The 24,221-nt window shown below is 43.4% G+C and overlaps 1 protein-coding gene across 1 annotated transcript; it reads right to left on the bottom strand.

The window, feature by feature from the left end:
- Positions 1 to 2,426: 2,426 nt before the first annotated feature.
- LOC131285552 (mucin-19-like) lies at positions 2,427 to 22,967 on the bottom strand. The gene is made up of 8 exons (XM_058314410.1): positions 22,809 to 22,967; positions 22,460 to 22,630; positions 19,255 to 19,608; positions 16,472 to 16,657; positions 10,387 to 10,602; positions 7,229 to 7,420; positions 5,172 to 5,213; positions 2,427 to 4,046 (listed from the first exon to the last, which is right to left on the bottom strand). Exons 1-8 carry the CDS (start codon positions 22,965 to 22,967, stop codon positions 2,427 to 2,429), a joined length of 2,940 nt encoding a protein of 979 aa, XP_058170393.1.
- Between the last annotated feature and the right edge of the window lie 1,254 nt (positions 22,968 to 24,221).

The following is a 24,221-nucleotide window of genomic DNA, read 5'->3' as shown; positions in this document are numbered from 1 at the left end:
TCTATGGAGCTAGCAGCAATAGTAGCAGTAGTAAATGGTATCGTAGTAGTAGTGGTAGCCGTAAAAGTAGTAGTAGCAATATAGTAGTAGTAACGATATTTAGTGTAATACTATGTTTAAGCCGCAGCATTGTCCATTGTATGCGCCCCGACAATTAAGGACCGTTTCTTGCAATGTCGTTGAAATTGAGTACATTTACACATGGCAAGGATGGTAACAAATGTGGATAAACGGCAGCAGCGTAATTTTCCTAGGATGCGATGTTACGCGGTGTACTGTCAGCAACGGGGACAAAGAATGGGCACGCTTCATCCGCGTGTATGATGCCTTAAGCTTTACCCCAAAATTAAATGGCAAGAACAGACTCACACTTCGGAGTCGACTACGGGTTTGAGGACTTGAAACCACGAGCTGTCATCCCCTCCCCACATTTCCCAAATGTGTTTTCCCGCAAGGACTCGTCCTCGACCCTGGCACAACCTTTTGATATTTATATTCCTACTACTTTGTAACTACATAACACAGGGCTGATTAGATTAAAATTGTCTCGGTTCACAATGGATACCCTTTCGCCGCACAAGAAAGCCAATTTCTGGCGGTACTCAAGTACATTAGAGTGTTAAGTGTTTGAGGATGATTGAAATCGCTACATTAAAGGTTATGAAAAAGTATGTTTTTCGCTAGCTTACTCTTGGATTGTTACGTAAGGAAAATTAAACTAACGCTCTTCTAGAACGTGCTCTATTCAGACAAACAAGACGCACAACTTATTCTAGAATATATTCTGACCAAGAATAGACACGATAAAGACACATAATGTACCGCGCCTTCAGCAACATAAACCGAAGGAAGGTCGAACAATATATTAACTAAGCTCAATGCATGTACAATTTAACTCAATTATTCTAAACATTTAATCTTCTGTCAGCTCAAAATGAACCTCGGCTACATCTACGAAATACATTAAGAAACAAATGCAATACAGAAACAAATACCAAAAACAAAAAACAGAAAGGAACAGATTTTTATAACTTGACTGGTGTGTGTTTTTCTATATTACGTTTTTAAAACGTTTCGTCAAACCTGGGACGACTAACACCAAGGAAGCTGGCCACCTTGATTGCTACTAAACTAAGCTAAATTGTGTTTGAATAGTTTATAGAAAAATCCACTCGCCAAAAAAGACACACAGACTACGAAAAACGATCAACGAAAAAAGGATCTTGCCAAACGCTATTGTTATCCTACTTTAAAGAACTTTTTCTTAGCTTGCTAAATATATTTTATTTTTCAAGTTATGGTCTACTACTGAGTGGACTTTTGACTACGTTGCTCTACGTTGCGCGCTGGAGTTGCATTAAAATTCTATGGGCGATAATCGACGAACGAACTACACAAACACACACGATCATTTTATAGTGCTTATTCGAACATGAAGAAGAAGGGATGAAAATTTATCATTGTGACATCGTGGTCACTACTGCACGAAGAGTTCTTCGTTGCAATTGTTTTCTCCGCCAAAATCGGGATCCTGTTTCCCTTTTGTGTGACCCCGATAGAGATTGGTATTGTTTTACGTAGTACATCGTCGATCTTCCCCGCCCGTAGTGTTGGGTAGTTTGCAAACGAGAGAAAACAAACACCCTTTGGGCAAGCGTTGTGTTTCGTATGCGGCAAGCAAACGGAGTGGGCTTTTATGAGGAGTGCAAGCTGGGATGAGTTGGTGCATGGGTTGGTTTTGACTGTTGCGTTTGTCTTGCATATACATTGCAGCGTGGGAGGGTTTTGTGAAGCTATCACAGTTTCTTCATCATGATCTTCGAGCTTGGCGATCCTGAATCGCTGCAGCGTTGGGCTGCCGTAGGATCCCAAAAGCCCATCCTATCTAGCACTTCTCTCTCGCTCGAGGTGATCATTCTACTCCTCACTACCATATGCCCGGGACTAGTAACAAGCACTCAGCTACACAACCGCTACGGTGCGTGCGTGTATGTGTCTGTGTTGAGTTGTTGTGTTGGCAAATTCCTCCATCGGTCCATGGAAGGGCGCATGGGTGATAGTGAAAGTAAAACTTCCCTCAGTCGCAGGCACTGATTAGTGTGTATGTGTTTTGTGGTAAAAATTTATTGTTTCCGTACGTCTATGCTGACTTTGTCCTTTCCCTTCCCCCCCTCCCCCTTCCCTTCCCCACAGGACGCGGGGACCTTGTTCCCTCTACGAGGGTATGTTTACTTTAACTTTACGTTGTTGTTTGTGTTGTTAACTAAAGGAGCTTACGGTAAGGTGGCTAGGGTCTTGTCGCTAGGCTCGCGACTCGCCCAAGGTAAGTGTCTATCGCATATGGCAATATGTTTAACGAGCAAAGCATCGCTTGCTCCACGCGCTTGCTGTTTTGGCCGGCATGTGTGTGTGTGTGTGTGGGGTGCTTAGGAGGTTTTCATTTTCTTGTAGGGGTTCAGCACGACGGTGCTGGCGGCGGCGGCCGCCGCCTGGGCAGCCGAAACCTGCGGCACGGGCGTCGGCATGCCGGTCAGCCCCGAGGGCATGCCGGCTTGTGCCATCTGGAACGGGTAGCCACCGGCGGCGGCAGAGAAGGCCGCCGTCGGGTACATGAAGCCCTGGTTCATGAGCTGCTGCTGGGCAACGGCGGCGGCTGCGTACGGATTGGTGCCGTAGCCGGCAGGCATTTGCGGCCGGAGGAGCTGCGGGTAGGCGCCGGCCTGAGGCATGATCGGTGGAGGCGGCCGTGTGGTAAGCGCGGGCGCAAGCAGAGCCTGCTGCGGAGTGGCAGCCGCAACGGCAACGGCCGGCGAGGTCAGACGAGCAGCCGCCTGAGGGTAGGCGGCTGCCGTGGCTGCATTGGAAGCGGAGGCAGCGGCGGCAGCAGCGGCAGCGGCTGCGTACTGCTGGCCAGGCTGCGGCAAAAGGCCGCCCTTGTTGAGGGTGTAGCCGAGAGCCGTGAGCGGCTTGCCGGTGAGTGCCGACGAGCCACCGTGCAGCTTGAGGGCGTAGTTCTTCTGCGCGACCTCCTTGGCCATGCTGGCCGCGTCAGCGTAATGCGCTCCGGCGGCCGCAGCCCCTGGATACTGAGCCGAGGCGGCCGCTGCAGCCGCTGCATAGGCGGCGTTATGGTTGGCCGCTGCCTGTGCAGCGGCGGCCTGATGGGCGGCTGCTGCATGGGCAGCCTGAAAATGTGCCTGCACCGACGCCTGGTGGTTCATATGGTTGGCGACCGAGGTGGCGGCTGCCGAGAACTGTAGCAGCGGGCTCGTCACTGGCACCGTGATGGCCTGCGTGGACGAAGTGGCCAACGATTGCGCGAGCGAAGATCCGCTGCCGGATGACGTGGTGGTCGTGGTAGAACCACTCGAGAGGGCACCACTGCTCGGCGTCAGGAGATCGCCGGCGTGCGCGTCATCCTGCTCGGTACCACCCGACGACGACTCCTTGTGCTCACCACCCCCCTCGGGCTTGACCAGGGAACCCGCACCACCGTTGGTGCTGGCCAGATGGGTCATGCTTCCGCCGAGCGAAGCCATCGACTGCAGCGACATCGACTTCGTCAACGGTGCGTTCTTGTTGCCCACCTTCGGGCTGTTGTTGTTGTTGGCGTGGTTCAGCATGCTAGCAACACTGGTGTTGCTGCCAGCCCACCCTCCCCCACCCCCGGCCCCGACGGAGGTGACGATGGCGTTGGACCCACCGACTCCGCTGGTGCTGTAGTACAGCCCACCGTGTAACATCGACGTGGAAGCGTAGCTGCTGGCGCTACTGGCTGCGGCTAGGGCGGCTGCAAACGCACCACCACTACTACTACTACTGCTGCCCAGACTCGCCAGACTATTAGCGATAGGGGTTGCTGTGGATGTTGGTGGAATATAGGTAGCGGCTGTGACGCTAGTACTGGTACTAGGGTACTCACATGACACTGGCACGAACGGCTGCTGTAGTTGCATCAGCTGCTGGTAGGTGGCGCCCGGCTGGTAGACCGGAATTCCAGACTTTTCGCCAGCGGTTCGCTTGAATGGGACCATTCCCGGGAAAGCCTATGACGCACGCACCGAAATAACAAATAGAATAAGAAAAGAAAATTAGTTCCAGCCAACGTTTCAAGATCAGGTGTTAAAATCCATCGATCAAGTAGTGGTAGTAATGGTAGAGAGAAGAAAAAACTAAACGGATGGAAAACTCTAATATGACTACATACTAAACACATTAGCAAATTACAGTATTGTACAGGATCAAAACGAATTTTCCAAGGGTAATAGATAGTTCCGGTGGACACACATAAATAGAGAGAGAGAGGGAGAGAGAGGTGTTGTTTGGTTTCAAATAGAATAGACAGAGATAGAAAATAGAATAATAGATAGGGATAGACAGAAAGAAGGTGAAAGACATAGAATATACTGGCAGAGCGAGAGAGAGAGAGAGAGAGAGATAGAGAGAAAAAAGGGAACGATCGGGAGTGTGTGGTGGTTTAGATTCTGTTTATATTATTCTGTACAGGTGAAGAACGATACAAGCGTTCTCTACTGGGAACAGGACATAGAGTTAGACTATCTTGTGCGAACGGTGTATGGAGAGAGGCGTTGGGTGAAGTGAAGCATTCAAACATTAGTAATCCTAGGTGATGTTTCCGTTGCTCGGATGGAAGCGGCAACGAATGCGTTTACCGATGCGAAAAGGAAGGTATGTAACATGACGGCAAGGTTGGCTGGTGCTCGCAGGGATGTCAAGGGAGCGTGTGGCCAGTGTTTAGACGCGAGAGTGGAGTGTTTTGGTGGACAAAGTTGGATGAGCTGGACAAGAAACTCCGTTGCCTCCCCGCATGCGCAATACAAAGAGTTTAGCTTCAAATAGAAGGACAACGTTGGGAGCATTGGAATATCTAGCCATAATACTGGAAAAGGTGTATTTTGGCTTCACATGAACCGCTCGGGGAGAGAAAAAGGCACAAAAATCTTGAAATAATACAACATAACCGTATGAAAATCATATTTGCAAAACCATTACACCATAACCAAAGCGCACTAACTACGGGCGGAGGGATGAAAAACAAAACTATTTCTCGTCCCCGTCTCGACGGGGCAGGAAAACCGAAAATGGAAGAAAGTAAAAGGAAAGAAAAAAAAATGCTGGAAAAAATCGAAAAAATCGGCTCGGTTACTTACAAAGTTTTCATAGTAAATAGATCCCATCGTTTTCATGTCCATCTGGTGGGGTGGTGGTGGTGGTGGTGGTGGTAGGTTTGTTTGTTTGTTTTGGTTTTATCATACGTATTGTTTGTGGTGCAATCGTGCAGGTTTTTATTGTGACGGTTGAGTAGAAAAGGAAGTAGTATTGGGTATGAGATTACAGAGAAGGCCGATGTTAAGGACAACAGAATGGCGCGATGTGTTGTTGTTGGTGATTTCGTGTCGTTAAAGACATTGTTGATCGAGGCGCGATGTGGTGTTGTTTTCGTAAACACACGTTGACGGTAATGTGAGGGAGAAACGAAAAGGGTACAAGCACAACGAAACGGAGTGGAGTAGTGGGAGTAGTGTTTGCATGTGCGATCGCAGATCGGATGATTACACGATTTTTTTTTACATTCATGTGGAAAAGTGTAACAATGAAACGGGGGAGAAAGAGAAAGAGAGAGAGAAAAGAGAGAGAAAAAGCAAAGAGAAAAATGAAAACATTCATTAGTTATGAAAGGTACACACGATCGGCAACCATTGACATGGGTTCAATGAAAATAACACAAAACTTAAATTATCGATAATATAAATCAAATAATCTTAATGTCTACGATAAGTCATGGATGGAACTTAAAACTCAAATGTACAGTGACCAAATGAAAAACGGAACTATGATAAAATAAAACACACGTTAGTTGGCATTGGGTGGGGCCGGGGTTTTTTTAGTTATACTTCTCGTTCTCGGTACTTTTTACGGTTAGAGAGGGTTTGCTGACAGTGGTTGGGTGGTAGTGGAAGAGGCACAAATTGTTTACCAAGAGGACGATTGTATTAGTGGTGGCAAGATGGTAGCTGGCAAGTTCCTCTCCATGTTACGCTTCATTGCTGATCGATTGGCGGATATATACGGGATGAGCGGAGGAGGAGTGAGAAATTATCATGTCTCCCGTTCATCTGCTTTACATCGATAAACGTGGAGTTAAGTGTTTCTTTTATTCTTTCACGATCATTTGTAGTGGCGCGGTGCTGTTGGGTTTTCCATTTCCTATTCTAGCTAGATTAGTGTTAGTGGATGGCACTACAAACAGAGATCAGTTTCACTGGCGAGCAATTTTCCGGCAGAGGTGCAGGTGTTATCGGCTTCCATTGGTTCGGATTCCGGGAGGTAGGTGTCGTTTTCCTCCTACGCCATTTGCAGGAAGTGTGTACTAGGTTTATGCACCTTTAAATGCTCATTCTGGTGCAAGCAATTTTATGCACGAGCATCATATGGATGAAATCAAATGAGGACGTGGTGCAGATTAAAGGTTGTTATTATTTTAAACTTTTAAATATTTAGGATTTCCAATTAATAATCAAACTTGCTTTCTTCTTCGTTCAACAACAAATTTGAAAAGAGTTTGATTTAGCATGGTATAGGTACGAATATTAAAAAAATAAATGGAAAAGAAGTAGCAAACAATTTTGACAGATTATCGAAATCACAAGGAAGCAACGGTTATTGAAAACATCATCAACAGAAGTGCTAGGTACTCGTTCTGGACTAAACCATTTAAAGTAAAATTTTTGCCGTAACATAAAAACTAAATTTCTGTCGACTTTTGAAAGCATAAACTAATGAGCAACGGAAAGATTACCAGGCCAAAGAAGGTACGAACAGTTCAGAGTAGTGTGTAGATTGTTTGGCGTTAGTGTCAGTTTCGTATCGGAGGATCCCAAGGATTGTCAGTAAGACATTTTAGTACAACGACGGAGTAAGTGGAAAACTATATGAGTAACTATTGTGGGTAGTAGTAACATGTAATAAATAAAGTAGGAAGTAAAACCATTAATTGACGTTAACAACTCTCGCAACATGTTTAAAAAAAACACATCAAACTTATACTTGGTTACGGTTTTAAGGGCGCTTAGAAATTTTGAACCGGGAGCGGGGAAACAACAGAGGAGGGAAAGTTAAAAACAGGGTTTGGCTTATGGTTTATGTTTTAAAGGGAAACAAGAGTGGAAGATATAACGACAAACTAGGAAAATAAAGATGGCAATACCATTTGTATCATGTCATTATCGGCCGCACGTTTTTTGCCAACCTCCAGAGGAGACTGGCCGCCAGATAGTGACAGCTGGCTCGTCGAAGTGACAGCCCCGGGCGGTGGCGGTGGTGGTTGGAGGGGGCCCATGGTAGCAGCGGCAGCGGCGGCGGCAGCGGCTACAGCGGCCGCAGCAGATACGGGTGCAGTCTAGTGATCATTTAGGTTAGAGAGCGTGGTGTAGAATTTCGATTCGCGTACGTATAGCGGTTTATTTTGAAGTTTTGGTGATGGTGGTGGTTTTGCGTATAGCAGAGTGTATGTACGTGTGTGTTGTTGCATGTTGTTGTAGTTTTAACCGCAAAAAATCGGTGGCAGAATTTGAGGCACGGGGACGAGTTTGTCGGGTCAATGTTTGCCAAAGTTGTCAGAGAATGTACACAAATTGATTTCCGTTTCCAAGTCAGGGGAAAGTTTGAGTGTATTTGCAGGTGTATGTGTATGTATTTTTGTACGAGTGTCAAGTGGATTTGTGTACGCGTGTGGATGTGGTAAAGAATAAAAAAGAAGAAGAAGCATAACAAGCAATGTTTTAATAAAATATGTCTCTATAATTTGGAAATAGTTTTACACAAATCAAAATATACACAAATAGAAACAAACACAATGGAACACAAATAAACAGGCGAAATAAAATTATAAACTCAAATAAAGGTATGTGTAGAAGGAAATGTGGAAATAAAGAAAGAAAGAGTTACAACGAGAAGAGTTCTCAGTACACGAGAACAAAACGTATTGCTCCTAATTGAAAATGGTAGAATTCCGAGTTTACCTAAATCTGCTTTGCCAAAACGCATATATGTGTTTTGATCTTCTTACAGTTTTTGAAGAAGGAAGCAATTTTGTGTTTTTTTCTTAAAGTAATTTCAATTTTGAAAACGATAAATTTATTTGGTATTCTGATATTTTAAAAAAGCTACAAAAAGAAGGATTTTGTACATAGGAAACTGTTCATCAATGTGCTCTGCCAATATGTTGATTACAACTCCAGTTGCATATGGATAATATATTTGATATTTTGAGTTCACATATTAATGGTTTATGTTAATAATAATTCTTAATGACGTCATATAATATTCTTCCATCAATCAATATCGATTTAATATATAGACCCTAATATTCAAAAAAAGGGTGCCATTCTTTAAATTTAACTTTAAAAACTGCTTATGACCCACAAAGTGGGTAACAAGGAACTATGATCTAGCTATGAACTTAATATTGTATTGCACTAATATACAAGGAGGCTATTGCTATTGGAAATAATATCTGTTGGAAAGCTTAGTCAACTTTTTATTCGTTTTTGAACAAGTCTATGTATTTGTTTTATAAACAAATTTTATCAAAAATGTTTGTACTAAAAACACGTACTTGGTAGTCAAAATGTTAATTATAATCGGCTGATACTATGTTGGGTAAACATTTTCTCTACCACTATGTTTATCACATAACGTCCCACAGTTCTATCTTAGGAAAGTGATAATATACTCTGATTCGATGCTGCCATTTATCAGCATTTGTACGAGTTAACCTTGTTTTCATCGTATTCCGGCTTAAGGATGTATCAAAGGATATAGCTAAAACCAATATACGGATGATACGCGGTTTCATGCAAACCAAAACTAAATATATGAAACTGAAGTTACATTGAAGAGGAGCGAGAAAGAGAGCAGACGCAGAGATAGATATATATGAGGGATTGGTAATACCCATGGCAATGTATGCAAACATCGGATAGAGATTCAAATAAACTAGAGGCACAAATCGAGCGGTTCATAATAACATATCACATTATTTACAATGACCGAAAAAGAGATAGTGTTTGCTAGGAGGTTTAAAATGATCCAGCTTACAATAAACATCCACAGCGTTTTGGCTAGATAAAAGAAATCGGAGTTGCGTTTAGCATAGCGCATAGCTATGGCGGGGCTGCTATTTTTTTGCATAAAAAATAAAATCGCGCATAATTTTTATTGCTGTAGGCGCTGCGGCTCATGATTTACGAATAAATAAACTGAATACTTAAAAGATTTGGACGTTTTTGGTGGCAATTAATTTTCGTCTGGAAAGTGGGGTAAAAAAAAATTGAACTAAATAAAAGGCCTCATCTGCTTTCTTTCTCTTGTGACGAACGTAGGGAGAATTCTATGCTACGGAGAAACTACAAACATTTTCTACTCTAAAATGAGTTTCAACGTGAAACTTGTTCTTCTAATTTTAAATTTCACGAAGTTGTTTTTTCTATATAGGTCCCGTTCATTTCTAAAAGACCGTTCGGAGGGGACGGCTTGATTTATAAATTCTCGAATACAGCTATTGTGTAAGATTGTTTGCGTCACACAGTTCAATAAACATCTAAGCTACGACTGAAAGTGCGTGAAGTTTTGGTTTGTTTCGAAGAACATCAACAACAACGGGATGATGGAAGATTGATTCAACGAGCTAATACTTAGTGTGGGTGTACATAGTTTAGTGATGAAGGTTGCAGTTTGTGTCACTCTGGAAAAGGGGGTTCGAGGATTTTTAGTGGGGGAATAGCAGAAAGAGAAATAGAAAAGAAGTAGAAAGAGATAGAGAGATATGTTTAAGAGTTGAAAAGATAGTGTTACAGTTACGAGAGGGAAAGTAAAATGAAGAATAGCATATGAGGGACGAGAAGAAAATAGAAATGACGGATGAAAGAGATAAAAAAACAATTTTGTAGGGTAATGTAAATCATTGAGAGATTTATAAAACTGTCAAATGAGATGATAGGATTTTAGAGAAGAGCAGAGCTAACTGAAGTTAAAAAGAGAAACACACACGGAAGATTTAAAATTAAAAAAAAAAACAAACATATCATGGAGGTTAAATAAAAACGAAATAATAATACGTCAAACTTATTTCTTCAACAAAACAGAAATGATATAGTTAAACTAAAAAAATAAAATCACCAAACGGCGAGTGATGACAAAAAGTATGATGAAGAAAATAAAAGTAACGAAAAGATGCAGAAAGATGAAGGAGTAGGAATGATGAGAGAAAAAAAGGAAATGGAAAACTGAAACAACTTAAAACAGAAAAAATACAAAACACGGAAAGAAGTATTTTCTTTTGTTTTTTGGATTAAATAGCCATACCGCGGTTGCGCGTGACTGCGCTGCTTTTATTTGAGCCTGCAGGTGCAAAGGAGGATGGAAGTAGCGACAAGGTTCACGAGCGCATCTACCCTTCACGGCATCCATGCACACCGTGACGGAACCGTCTTCGTGTGTTGTAACGCTCTCCTGCGGATGAGCAAAACGGCATTCGGACTCAGCTCGCTTGCAGGCACCTCGCATGAATTCGCGACATACCTAAAGACATTATCGGCTAATTGATGTTTGTCTTCACAATGGTTGGTTTTTATTTTTATTTTATTTTGTAGTTAAAGTTTGGAGGTTTGATTGTTTGTTTTGTTTCATTGTTTGGAATATACATATTATGGGGTTGTAGGGAGGTAGATTTGTAGTAGTTTTGGAGCAGTTTGCATATGTTTTTTTTTTTGGGGAGTTTGGAGTAATTTTAGTAGTACTTCAAATTTCACAAAACGTTCGCAAAATGGCAATACGAAAAAAACAAAACGGGAAAACAAAACAACAGATCAAACCGAAAGTGTTGTAGTAGTGGTAGTAGTAGTAGTAGTAGCGTATTAATGATATTATTAAATCTGTATAATCGCTTGCTGTTCGCCGAACGCTGGTAAAATGCAGTAATAGCAGAACAAACAGAAAAAAAAACAGCTTAAATGCAAACGCAATCAAAGGGCAGGTGAGAGCGGTAGCAGCAATAGTAGCAAATGAACGATAATAGCAGCATCGAGAAAAAGTTCTTGACCAGCATTCCGTATAAATGTTGCTAGATTTTTGCACGTACACGCGCACACCTATGCCAACCAATCGGGCATCCGTTGGGCGCGGGTCGGTTGGCACATCTTTTATGTTCGCATGTTTCAAGAACCATTCTTAATCGAGAAAACATAAAAAAACAAACAGATAAACAATTCGATAACTTTTGACAAAAAATATTTAAAAAGCTGAGCTGAGTTAAAACAATATTGCACATCGATCTGAAATTGCGAGGCAGCATAATCCTTAAGGTGTTCGTTGCTCCAAAGCGAAGAATTAAAAATTGTGGCGTCGGGCAATGGAATGACTCATAAAGGAAATGATATAAAAAAACAAAATACCAAAGTCAAGAAGATGCTTTTGCGAACTGTGCCTTCAAAAATTGACAAAGTGTTTGAAAAAGAATAAATTGTATTTAAACACAAAAAAGTATGTTATAGGAGTAAAAAATAGAAACTTTTGCAAGTTGTGTATGGCACTGGTCGGTTGGAAAGAAAATTATCACAACACTTCGACAATAAATAACGTTTCAAATGAAAACGAATGCAAAAGAGATTATTCGCAAGCAGTTTATGCAGGTTTGGCAGCATGGAGAAACGAAAACAGTTTACTGCTCTGTATTTCAGCATATCAATAGTGTGTTTCAATCGTTATCAAAATCGATTGCAGTAAAAAATGATATACGCAGGATCTCAAGGAGTTAAAACCAAACGATCGCAGATCGTCTGTCACATTTCTCCATAAGAGTGTGAGACGAAAAACGCCATGGCTGGCACGGGTGAGAAGGACGACGAAAGGGGTAGTTCTGAAATCGTGAACACAGAAGCGCGGAGAAGGGAGTTTGTTTATTTTCTATTACTGTTTTTCCTACAGGAAAAACGATGGCGATACCTGTACGTGCGGTTCTACCTATAGTGCATACAGTAGTGCACACTCAGGGTCGCCGAAGAGTTGCAGTAGGCATTGCTGTTGTAGGATTCTGTGAGCTAATGAGCATGCGTGGGTGTGTGAATGTGTGTTTGTACGTGCGCTTGGTTTGATAAACGCTATCAAATACATCCTGGATTTCACTTTCACCTATAAACACACACACACAACACACGTACACATACACAGGGACTCACACGGGCTAAATGGTTGGTGAATGCATCCGTCGGGCGGGATCAAACATTTTAACGCACAAACCGAGGGGGGGCTATTTGTGTGCCTTGTCGAAGTCGGAAAATGCCAGGAGCGTCACGAGGAGGGTGAGGAGTGAACGCGGCAAGATGGAGAAAGTGTTGTAGAAAGGGTGGTGATAGAATGATAGAGAGATAGAGATGGATAGATAGAGAGAAGATAGAGAAAGAAAGAAGACCTATGGGAGAAATTTCTGTGTGGGAAGAGGGCATGTATGTGAGTGTTTTGAAACAACAGAACACGTTGTACCATCATTATAAGTCGGTGTTGGCAATGGGTTTGGATACATGGCTGTATGAAACAAAAACAGCAACTTTGTCAGAGCGTTTACAGCACTACGCCTGTGTCTAAGGATCTACGTCCTTCCGGTTCGCACAGTATAATCTGCTTTAAATGTAAACTATTTCTAGATCGGGGGATGGAGGTCTACAAACATAAACATAAGTGGGAAAACAGTCATACGATTTCCCCGGGAAGGAGTGAATCAAAGGGTAACAAATTAAACATCCTCACAGTTTGAACTAAGAGAAGACAAAATGTAGATAAGAGATAGCCAAAGAGTGTTTCTAAAGCCAACTATAGTCTATTCTAAACGCTAAACGAAGAAAGGGAGTGCACTCGCTAGTCGTACAATGTGGAAAAGGTGGAAAACGAAAGGAAAACGATTTTGCTTTGAACATGCCGATGGGGTTGGCTCGGTTAATCATTTTATCGTAGTCGATAGTTTTCATTCCAGCTACATATTCGTTTAACGCTTACAAATGGCATGTGTTCGATTTCGCCGTCTCGATTTTCGTACGAATAGCTAGGAACATACGATTGATTTCAACTCAATTTCTATAGAAACAGACTTAAAATCACATTCATTTAGTAACGGCAGAGCGAGACATCTCATCACAAGCGAGTTATACGAGTGACACGCCAAACCGTTGCTTTCGGTCGACAGTTTTGTTTATGAATAATTTTAAATTTCTTTCTCAAAGTTCGGCGTGTCATACAGCTAAGCCTGATTTCTGAAGGAAACAACTACAATTTGATCCGAAATCTTCTGTGGAAGCCTTATGAAGCTAACCGCTTACGCTATTTGAAGAAGATTCACTATTCTAATATCAAGCTGATGCATGTTATCAACCGTTTAACGTCTATTCTAGTTTATTTCGATTATAAATTGATCAGCAAATATAGGGCGAAGGCACACAACTATATTTTTACCGTGTTGTTACCCTTCCCTTGGGTACAATTTTGGAGGCAACCGATCTATCAAAGCTTCTTTTATCTCTCTGGTGGGAAAGCTAATGAACGAACTTCAAACGCCGCTGACCTGCTGTGATTTATCGGCAATCAATCGTGAATGGGGTAGGTTATTTATAATGCATTTATTGGTTCATTGGGTTTGCGATCGTTCGCGGGCTTTCGGTGAAGGTAGGATTTTCTAAAACCACTAACGGGACGGGCACAGCAGTAGCTTGCAGCCACACAGCCCGTTGCGCCATCCCTTCCCCCGATCTGACGGTGGCTGCGGTCAACGTCAACGATGTGCCTCACTTTATGTTGATTTATCGATGCGGGAGTCAATAATTAATTAGCGTGGCATAAGCAGTTTCTTTGCCGTTTAAAGCCACTGGAAAAAGCTGACCAAATGTCGGTCAGCTTAGCCGCGCTAGGGCGCAAACCGAAATAAAAGCTCTATTGTAGGTTTAAATTGAAATGGCAACTAGCGGCGTTGAATTAAAACACTATTTTTGAAAAATAAAACATGATGGGGACGCCTGGTGGTTCATGATTTTGCGAGTCGCTTTATATTTTCTACTGGTCAATAATGAATAATTAACATCAAATAGCCTCCTTTCATGGAATTTGATTGAATGTAACGCATTGTGCTGCCAAAATAATACCTATTGTTGTGCTGATTAGTTTTTTCCTCACGTTACTTGCCTCAATGGAGACGCCTTGTAGCTTGTAAACACATTCAACTTTAACAAAAGCACTTGTTCAAACGGATTAGGTTGCTTGTTTGCGCACTACAATAATTTCAAGTGACTACTTGCCGTAGGCCGTAAGCCCGGCAATTGTCTCTGCAGCCTTCCGCAATCCCGTCAACCGTGTCTGACAGCAATCGTATGCTGAACAGCCAGCGGGCCGTGTACAAATGTGCAATCGACTGCAGGTCACATTAACCGTCGTTGCACATTTCACGGTTGACTCGGCAAACAAATGCATCGCGTCATTTAGCAGCACAACACGGCGAGCCCCCGGGAGAGAGACCGTGACAAGTGACGGTCCTCGTCTGCGCCCGACAGCGACAGCTCCCTCCCAGTGGCCGGCTGCGATCCGTTTTTCACCCATCCCACGCGAATTGACGCACCGACGTACGCTGGCCCACATTTGTCATGTTTACTTGCCGGCGAAATGAAAATCAGATTACGTTTCGATCTGTACTTTCGGTCCATTTCGCTAATGGGCAGTGTGCGCCAGAACGCCATCCGGTGGCCAGATCAAATATTTCCCGACGGTTGTATTGGAAAAAAACAAGGTTTTATCAGGGCCAACAACAGCCACCTGATATGATTCTAGACAAGGAAAGTGGATTAAATTGAAATTCGTTCATTAGACGATGGATCGCACTAGGGATATATTTTACATTAAGAGTGTCTATTCGCATCTATATTTGCTTGATCAATCCTGTTACTATACATTTTTTCTTACTAATAATAATAGAATACATTTTCGTAACATGTTCGCATTTGCCATCCAGCGTTATTATTATTTTTTTATTTTGTTGATACGCATTTTAGAAATGTGTTTGAGAAGTAAAAGAAACATTTACAACCGTGCGCTGAAGCGTAGAGAAGAATGATGCAGCAAGACAAGACATTGAGGTTTTAGATGTAAAGAAATAAAAAACAAAACGACATCTTTCGATAGGTGTGTCAAATATCAGATTAATGACGGATTGGGTCGTTTTTGTTGCTTTTCTTAAACGTGAAACAATAAACAATAAAAAATATTATTCGAATTATTCAAACCAAACTCATTCCAATATAGTTTTTTCTCTTTACATAAAACGAGTGGCATACGGCTGAATTTTGAATCGCGGAAATGGACACTAGGAAGTATTGAAAAACAAAACAAAACTATTTTGAAACTCAATCGGATACAAGATTATTTACAGAAGGTTGAATGGTTCTGGGTACTTCAATAGATGCTAAGCGAACTGAAAGTTCGGTTAAGGTTTGTGATGCTTCGCTAATGAGAACAAACACAACATACACCGAATTCTTTAAGCTCGCTCAACGATTGCAATATTAAACACAGGTTTGTCATTAAAACGGTGAGTCACATTAACAAAACGATTCGATAGTAGAACAACCAAACAAATGGTACAATAATCACAGTTAAAACATTATTTTACAATCATAAGTACAAAACTGATTCTAGGAGCTATTGTTTTTTTACAAAATCAAAACATATTAGGGACACACTCAATCGTAGAGTGAATAACATTCAGCGAATTTAACGTCACAAATCAACTGAAGGTTAACTTCAAAACCAAAGCATTTCGAAAACGGCAATTTATCATTGAAGTTTTTGGCCTTGAAATGAATTGAAATATATTAAAAGATATTTTGCTTCTAGTGAGGTCTTCCAATAAATTGTACACATTGATCAAACGAATGTGAGTTAACGAGAAGAATCAAATAAAAACAGTTGTAACATAATTTAGAGGGTGCAATAGAATACGGTTACAAGAGATAGATACAGAGAAAGAGATAGATAGTATATGTATAAATATCTATACGGCAGGATAAGGATCGGTAAGGAACGGGGAGGGGTTTTTGGAATGCACTAGAATTCTTTCTAAGGCTAACCGGGATGGATGGAAGAAAGGAGGGACGGTTGGGCGCAAACTAACGGAGGTTAGTAGATTTTCACATCAAAAACACTATCCAGTGCGATACGGCCAACGGGAAGCGAGGACGGTTGCAGGAAAGGATGGGGTTTCTCATTATCTTTCGGGAGCGGGACATTTGACGGGACACATTTCAATGGGAGTGGGTTGGGTTTCGAGAGGGCGAGAGATAGACGGGGGGTGGGGGGGACAGATTTGTTTTCTTTTTCTTTATAACTTTTAGAGCAGTGGAACACCGCGAACACTTACCTCGAGCCTGTCGGAGCGTGGAATTTTCTGTTGCGTCGAGACTACGGCCTGCTGCACCACCGGGCCCAGCTGGGAAACGCTGGACGGGTCCGAGACGGGGCCGAGCAGGGTCGGCACCAGGTGGCCAGGTTGAAAGTATGGACTGTACGTGCTTGCTGGCATGCTAGCCAGGTAGGGATTGGTTGCCTGTGTCAGTTGTGGTGAATGTTTCAAAACCGGCGACCATGGACGAGCGGGTTCAATGTGGCAAGGATACGAGGGAAAAAGGGGGGAGGGGGAAAGAGAAATAGAGAGAAAAGAGAGAGAGAAACAAAGACAAATTAAAGCAATTTTAGTTTAGCGCTGAGTGGTTGGAAACAACTCCTTCCAGGGGCGAAGAAGAGTGACAAAGAGTTTTGAGAGGCGAGGAGTGACAAAAAAAATATAAATTCTCGGTCAAGTGATGACCACGCAACGCAACATCAATGCAATCAGCCATCAAGCTTGTGTTTAGGCCTTGGTTGTGGAGCATCTGATGGAGGGAGAACAGGACTGAGGGAACAGGAAGGAGGGAGCGGCTTTACACGTGTGTCCGTGAGCAGGAGCTCTACTTTGCGTACATTCAGGCAACACCGAGTGATTCACTGTTTTCCGGATGGATGTTCCGAGACTGCGTTTTTCTTTTCGCTAGAGTGTTGTTTAAAAAATTTAATTTAGCTCATGCATCACAAACACGCGTACAACGAAAGAATCACACACTCACATCGAAACTGTTTGTAACGACTAAAAGGGTTCTCCGTTTTTGTAGAAATTAGGATTAATTATGGACGCAACTAGTTTGTGCCAGATTGGATCACTCACGCTATATCTAGGTACGGAGAGCGTATTTGTAATGGAAAAATAAAAACGGTTTGCTCTATTTCGATATGACAACGGAACAGCCCGATATTGACTCTAGTGAAAACGACCGGAAGCACGCGTCTAGTATTAAATGATTTCGTATGATGGTATGACTCTAGAGGATGGCATGGAAATGACTATGATGGTTATGTTGTGGAATGGTCGGAAATGCAGCAGAGGCACGCTCCCCAGCATATAAACACACCGCGCGCTTCTAAAGTTATGATTAGCAACATAAACACACACACGCACGCACACACAAACACACGCCGGGATAGTTTTCCCTCCCGATTCGCGAAGAGCAGCATCACAAGCAGCACCCAAGCAGCGGCAATTGAAACAAGATCGAACACATCATTCGTATGGTAGTGTAAAGGAAAACGAAAGAAAAATGGACTAGTTAAATGTAAACTAAACCAACACAACTCGACTCGGGTTGTTTCTGCGCAAAACGGATGAAAGCACGCATAACGGTTGCGTTGGCGAACGGTTTCGTTTTCCCAAGCAACGCCATTTGTCTATGATCGGTTGATAATAATCATTAATGGGCTTCCATCTAGAAAAGCATGCACTGGTTTACTTGTTTGGCGACGACATTCGCCCTGGACTGAACAATAAAAGCACACAGGAAAGTTTTTTTTAGACTATCCGATCACTCGCTAAGTATATATACGGGGAGGAAGGAGAGGGATAAGAAAATTACACACGCAAATACGGCTACAGGTGATGATTACGCCAGGGTTTTGCCTCTCTGTTCCAGCAAACCATGGACGAAACTGATAGGAGCGTAACGTTCAGTGGAAAACTACATTTTCTCCACCGGAAGAATGGCAACCACCTAGAACTTAACTGTATCAGAAAGCGGAAAGCACAGGCAAATGGGCTGATAGAGATGATTTTAATATTTTTATCCCGCAGTTTTTGGAGCCATCCATTGTCTCTGCGCCGTGTCTATGAATTTGTCTTCAACAACCATCTATAGAAAAACGATATCGAGGGTTTTCCCTTCGGGGAGGTGTATAACAGAAGTGTTTGTAGCACACAGCACAGGCAAAGGCACAAATTTAACACCGAACTTAAAATCGAAACAACTAAAATCAGATGAAACAAGGATTTAAAATAAATCAATCCTCGGATATAGCAAGGATGGAATTTGTCAGCAAAAACTGTTAAACAGAAGGAAAGGAGATACAAATTTAAAGAAAACTGCACATTACCAAACTAGATACCTAATCAAATTCAGGATAGATAATGACGATAAAAAAAACATTTGTAGAACAAAACCAAACGGATTGTATAATTTTTTGTAAAAAACAATCAAGTTTCCTATGTTATTGCGATGTAGAGTCAATGTTTAAACGGGATTTTTCAGTACTAAAATGAAACCGAATTGAAATGAAAAACAAACTTCAATGTTTTTAACACATTCTTGTGTGAAAAGAAGACAATTTGAACCGAAAGATGCAAACACGGGCACGTCAAAACGGTACATTTTGGTATATGTTCTAAGGTCAATCATTCTACTACACAACCGACTCTTACAAGGCGATAAAAACAAAACGACAACACGCGTCTCCGCGGCAAGGCGAGTAGTATAAGAAATAGGCGGTAAATGTAGGTAAAAAAAGGGTGTTGCGAAAAAGTGTTGGCAAAAACGGCAACATAGATCTAGAGTATAGAAAACAGGCGAAAATGGAAGCGCTTGGATGTTCGGTAAGAGGTTGGGCGGTTCACAGAGGGGGGGGTGGTATACGACAGTGTTGTTTCTGTTGCGACCTTTGGGGCGGGTGGTTTTTTTTGCACTGTCGTGGGACGGTTTGGTTTGTTTTTTATTTTTTTTGTTTAGTAGAAGTAGTAGTAGAAGTTTGGTAGTTGAGAAGAAACTGAGATCGGATGGTAATTACTTTGCAGTTGGTGGTAGTGCTGTTGTTATTGTTGTTGCTGCAGTGGTTACTGTTGTTATTGTTGCTGGGGGCGCTGTGGTTGCTGTGGCCGTTGACGGTGGCGGAGCTGTGGCTGTTGGTGGTGGTGTTGCCGCTGCTGCCATTGCTGACAGTGCCGTTACAGTGCGGCACACCGTTCGTCGGTGGCGCGTTGCCATTGTGGTGGGTGACGACGGCCGCGCTGGGACTGTGGCTCACGACGTACGTTGTGTACGGGGGCGGCGGGGCGGTGCCCCAGGCCAGCGTGAAGCCGAGGGCGGCGGCGGCGGCTGGCGGGACAGCGGTCGCCACCGTTGTCGCTACCGTGCCACCGTTCTATCGGCGACGGACACGCGCGTACACGCAAATTTAATACACAAACAAACACACAGATAGAGAGAAAGAGATAGAGAGAGCGTAAGATGGACGAAGAGTGAGTGAAACAGAAAAAGAGTGAAAAACAGTCCGCTCGCAGGACGAACCGTTCCATTTCGGTTGGTTAATTTATTATTGTATTAGTTGCCCACTGGGTTCGGCGATGTTTTCTTTGTCTGAGAAACATAGAGACGCAATTCGCAGATTGTCTGAAAATTCTAAACCTGTAAAGGTATTTCATGAAAGTGGATCTATGATTATAGGAAGTAATTGTTTCGAAAGAATTCTATCGTAAGGAAAGTGTAGGAATTGAACCGATAACTAAACCGCAATGAAATGAAACAAGAAACAAAGTAAGATAAATGAAATCAAAACGGCAGGGAGGGCAGATGTTCAAGCACTCAACACAAATCCATTTCAATGACCATGGAGTCCTTACAAGCCCTTCGCTATGTTCCGAATAAAAAAACAAAAACATCTAAATGATCCACGCAAGGGAAAAAAGTGAACTAATAAAGAGAGAAATAACTAAAAGTCCTTGAGGCCCCACTCAAAGCATCGCAGCAGAGGTTGTATGCGGTAGCAGCGGCGGTTGTCGTAGTAGTTGATTTAGCGTGCGCAAACCTCTAACGATTGTATATCGGCGACATCCCCGTGTTGCCTACTTAGCAAGCGTCGACTAGCCTAGAGAAATTTCCCGCAGCCCAAGTTCAAGCCCTGCCTGGCCACGAATGAAACGTTCGGCGCTTCGGCAAATTCAGCACAGCAGAAGATGCAGGTAGGGATCGAAGGGGGGAATGGAGAGAAGAAGCCCGTCGGCAGGACGGAAGGACTCTTACCGATCGGCTGGATACGCGGATTCCGTGGACTAACCGATGCCGTGCCGCTGGGAGAAATAAATCGAACGTGCGGTCGCGTTCGCTAACCTCTGATTAGGTGCTTCCCGGTGACGCACTAGTCTCTGGACCTCGACGTACGGCTTCAACTCTCTTTTTTTGTTCTTCATAAAATCTCGTCCTGTGTCAAAAATCTCACCCACCTTTAAAATCATAATGGAAACATAATGAAACGAAACAAAACGGGAAATCACTCCGGCAGGAGGCGTAACCTAACTGCAATGCAAGTCCTTCAGAGAGGAAAACAAGGGTTCCAGCCAACACTCAACGAAGAGTTGTTCTTCAGTACTTGGCCTCTTTGCCCGCCGGTCGGAAAAAGGAAGTTGGTTTTTGTTGTTTTCAAGAGACTTTTACAAACGCCGCTACTAAACAAACGGGGTGGAAACTGTGAGTTTGTTCTGTCGTTTTTTTTTTGCGCTCAACAACTCATTTCCAACTCCTTCGACGACCTCTCATCGAAGTTAGTCCTGTTAGTGCTTAGTTTACCATCGGTCTTAAGCATGAAGGACGCCGCCTCCGCTAATGGCCCTAATGGCGTCCCGTCACTAATTGCAAACGGGGTTTGCTAACGAACGTGTTGAGATCCTGACTCTGTCGAGGAGAGTGTGACTCTGAACTGTGGTATTGCTCGCTTAAACTCCTCTCGAGCTGAGGAAGTGGCGAATAATTAAGATCGTGGGCTTTAGTAACGGCCAACTGATGCTTGGAAAGGAAAGCGTACTGTTCGAATCGAAGAAGAGCGGAGAGTTGAATTAGCGAGCAAGTCTTGTGTTAATCTTCAGGAAAACGATTTTTGAAAACAGAAAATCATGCTGCTTGTGAAGCTTTTGTGTGGTTTTGTTTCCGGGTTTGAGGATGAGTAATGTTTGATCGTGCACCGAAAAAATGGCGACGTTGATGCTCTGCACACGTTGCGGTGTTGATGGAAATCCGAGTTCATTAAAGTCACCGTAATCCTGACAGTTGAACGGATCAGCGCGCGCACACACACACACACTCATTCATGCAATCGAACAAAAACACAATCATGTGGTTAGTTATTCGACGAGCTCTCACATTCTAACCGCACTGAAGCGTTTCGCTAAACCTCAACGAAAACCGCACACCACACCAAACTTAGATGACACTTATGGCCGGGCCGGGACGAAGTCTTGGGCACGTTCTCGTCATACGCGTGTAAAATGGTTTCAACATTGTTTTTTTTTGTTTAACACAAACGGTGGTTGCTTCCTTTCGGTGGAAGGAAAAGTTTGTTAGTTCAGTTCGTGCTTGGCTGCAATCTTACGCCGGACCGTTTGCTGCTGCTCTTCCACGGCACGGGTTGGTTACGTGTGTTTGTGTGTATGTGGCACCGGGGGCCACGCGATCAACCGAACGAAATCATAACGAGCGAGCGGGTATGTGTGTGTGTTTTGGTATGTGTGTAGGCATGTGGAAAGCGCGCGCAACATAAAGTGGTAATGAGGAAAACGAAACAACAAATAAATGCCAATGTGAGATTTGGATGAGATCTTTCAGTGGATCGGTGAGTTGATCAAGAGATGAACACCCTGGCTGCATGGGTAGGATGATGATTTTTGATGGGGATTTTGTTTGCTAACACAAAATGTTCCCAAAGGATCGGTGTTTTTTTTTTGGAAAAGTCCAGTTAAAAACGGTTTGAAAAATTCCCTTCACAAACAAAACGATGTACAATTTGTAAACAGAAGAACGGAAAGAATCTACCGAGGAGTTGTCATCCGTTTCGATAACGCTCCGGAAGTGGATAAGAAGAATTCGGCTTCGATTTGCTTTCGAGCAGACACATTTCAACCTCCTTCGTATGCGGTCTCTTTCTCTCGCGTTGCCCCGCGGAGGTTGGGAGGGGGCCGGCACCACGCGGCACTGGAGCGGGCGGGCTGGCGTGGGGAACTTACCACTGCTGGCACTTGGCCGGGGAGTACCGGCTGACCGGGCGAAATTCCCATCTGTTGCATCAGGGCGTTCTTCAAGGCGAGATGGTTTCTTCCGTTGATCAGCAGCTGATCCTTCAGGTGCTGGGGAGGATGAAAGTATTTACACGGTGGTTTCTCACGATTGCAACGACCCTGGGTTGAGGAAGATAGAGGAGAAAAACAGCGTTAGTATGATCAGAAACGATATCAGTGTAAGCAAAGTAGCTACGGTTGCATACATCGCGGCGTTTATAGTATTTTACAGGAATAGAATACATCATTCAGACTTTTTATAGCAACTCTGTGGTCAAGTTAATGAATACAAAAATACCAGTGACAGAAACATGTCGAAGCACATGTTCGAAACATATTGAGGAAACCAAGTTGGATTAATTTTGTCCGATTGTTCCAAGTCATGCCGCTTTCGTCGTACGCCCATTTCCCGGGCGAATGTCAAAGGAGCCCAGCCTAGGGCATAGACGTAAGGCATGTCTTAACGTTTCAGACGATCCACAACACCTTCCTCTGCTCTGAGGCCCACGTAAAACACCGGATGCCGCTCCGGAGTGTTGTCAAAATAGACTCAGCAACACGCTACTGTAGCGATGTAGGCTTAGAAAACATTGTTGTATCAAGCATGGAAATTGCAAAGTGGTACGCTTCGGAGCGAACGCGATCCGACGAAAGTGTTTAGAATGCGGGAGAGGCCAGGGACGCCGTGGTGGTACATGATTTCGAAGCGAATGCAGCCGGTATGCAGTCAAACCCCTGCTGATATGCGCCTGGCTCGTGCAGACACACTTCGACTTCGGTCCGGAAGTCAATTGAAAACCATCGGGATGCAGAACCGTAGAGGATACAAACCGGGCCGTTGTTGTTTTGCGGGCGCACCAGCCATGTACAACCTGGCCGTGTACAGCCAGTGCTCGTTCCGTTTAGAAGTAGCCATACGGAGGACGGTCGGATAGGTTGGGCCGAAGAACATGAACGCCGGAGTAAGGCGAGCAGCAGTTCAGGCCGCTACCTCGGCCCAGCGTTTGTGGCAACTAATAAACGGTATTATATTGGTAGGAGATTTGTGCAATTAAATTTTCAACTTTAATTGAATGTAACGAAATTAATTGAAGCCCTCGGACGGAAGGCATGTTGCTTGTCGTTGGCCGGCGTACCGAAGGGGTTGCGGTCCCGGGTGGGTGGTGTGGGTGATGATCCGAACGGGAAACATGTTTTGAGACAAAATTAAGGCCCCCACCACTGGGCCTTCCTCTGGGATGGCAATGTCGGTCGTTCTGGGCAGTCCTGCAACGTCCGAGCGATGCACCTTTTGGTAGCAAAACGTTTGTAAACTCTATTTCACAGACAACACTCGTCCAAACTGGTGGGTTTTTGGAGCTGCGCATGTTTTGAATGGATGCAATTATTCTAAGGGGCAGTCAACAACATGCTGATACGATTTCCACTCGGACTCATCACACGCACAGTCCTGAGGAAAATAGACGTCTATTTATGATAGGTCGATTTTACGGTAAGTGACTCTCTTCATTTTAAAGAAAACATTTTAAAGCGGATTAAAAAAAAAAATGTAAAGAATGTGGAATTTCAAAACAAATACTGATACCGTAAGTTGGTAACGTTTGAAAAAAAAATAGACAAATTTTACCGACTTTTCACGGAAACGGAACGAAATGGAAAACGCTAGCAACTTTCTGTTGATAGCAAAATAAAGAGTAGCATTTTTTTTAAA

Source organism: Anopheles ziemanni, chromosome 3 (assembly GCF_943734765.1).
Source record: "Anopheles ziemanni chromosome 3, idAnoZiCoDA_A2_x.2, whole genome shotgun sequence".
NCBI lineage: Eukaryota > Metazoa > Arthropoda > Insecta > Diptera > Culicidae > Anopheles > Anopheles ziemanni.
This window is presented reverse-complemented; position numbering and strand designations above follow the sequence as displayed.

Excerpts from the sequence above, each read along its gene's own strand:
- LOC131285552 (XM_058314410.1), bottom strand. The coding sequence starts at position 22,967 with ATGCCTTACGTCTATGCCCTAGGCTGGGCTCCTTTGACATTCGCCCGG. Across the intron at positions 16,658-19,254 it reads GCACTACCACCAACTGCAAA|GCAACCAATCCCTACCTGGC; the intron begins GTAATTACCATC and ends CAACTGACACAG. Across the intron at positions 4,047-5,171 it reads CTATTTACTATGAAAACTTT|GCTTTCCCGGGAATGGTCCC; the intron begins GTAAGTAACCGA and ends CGTGCGTCATAG.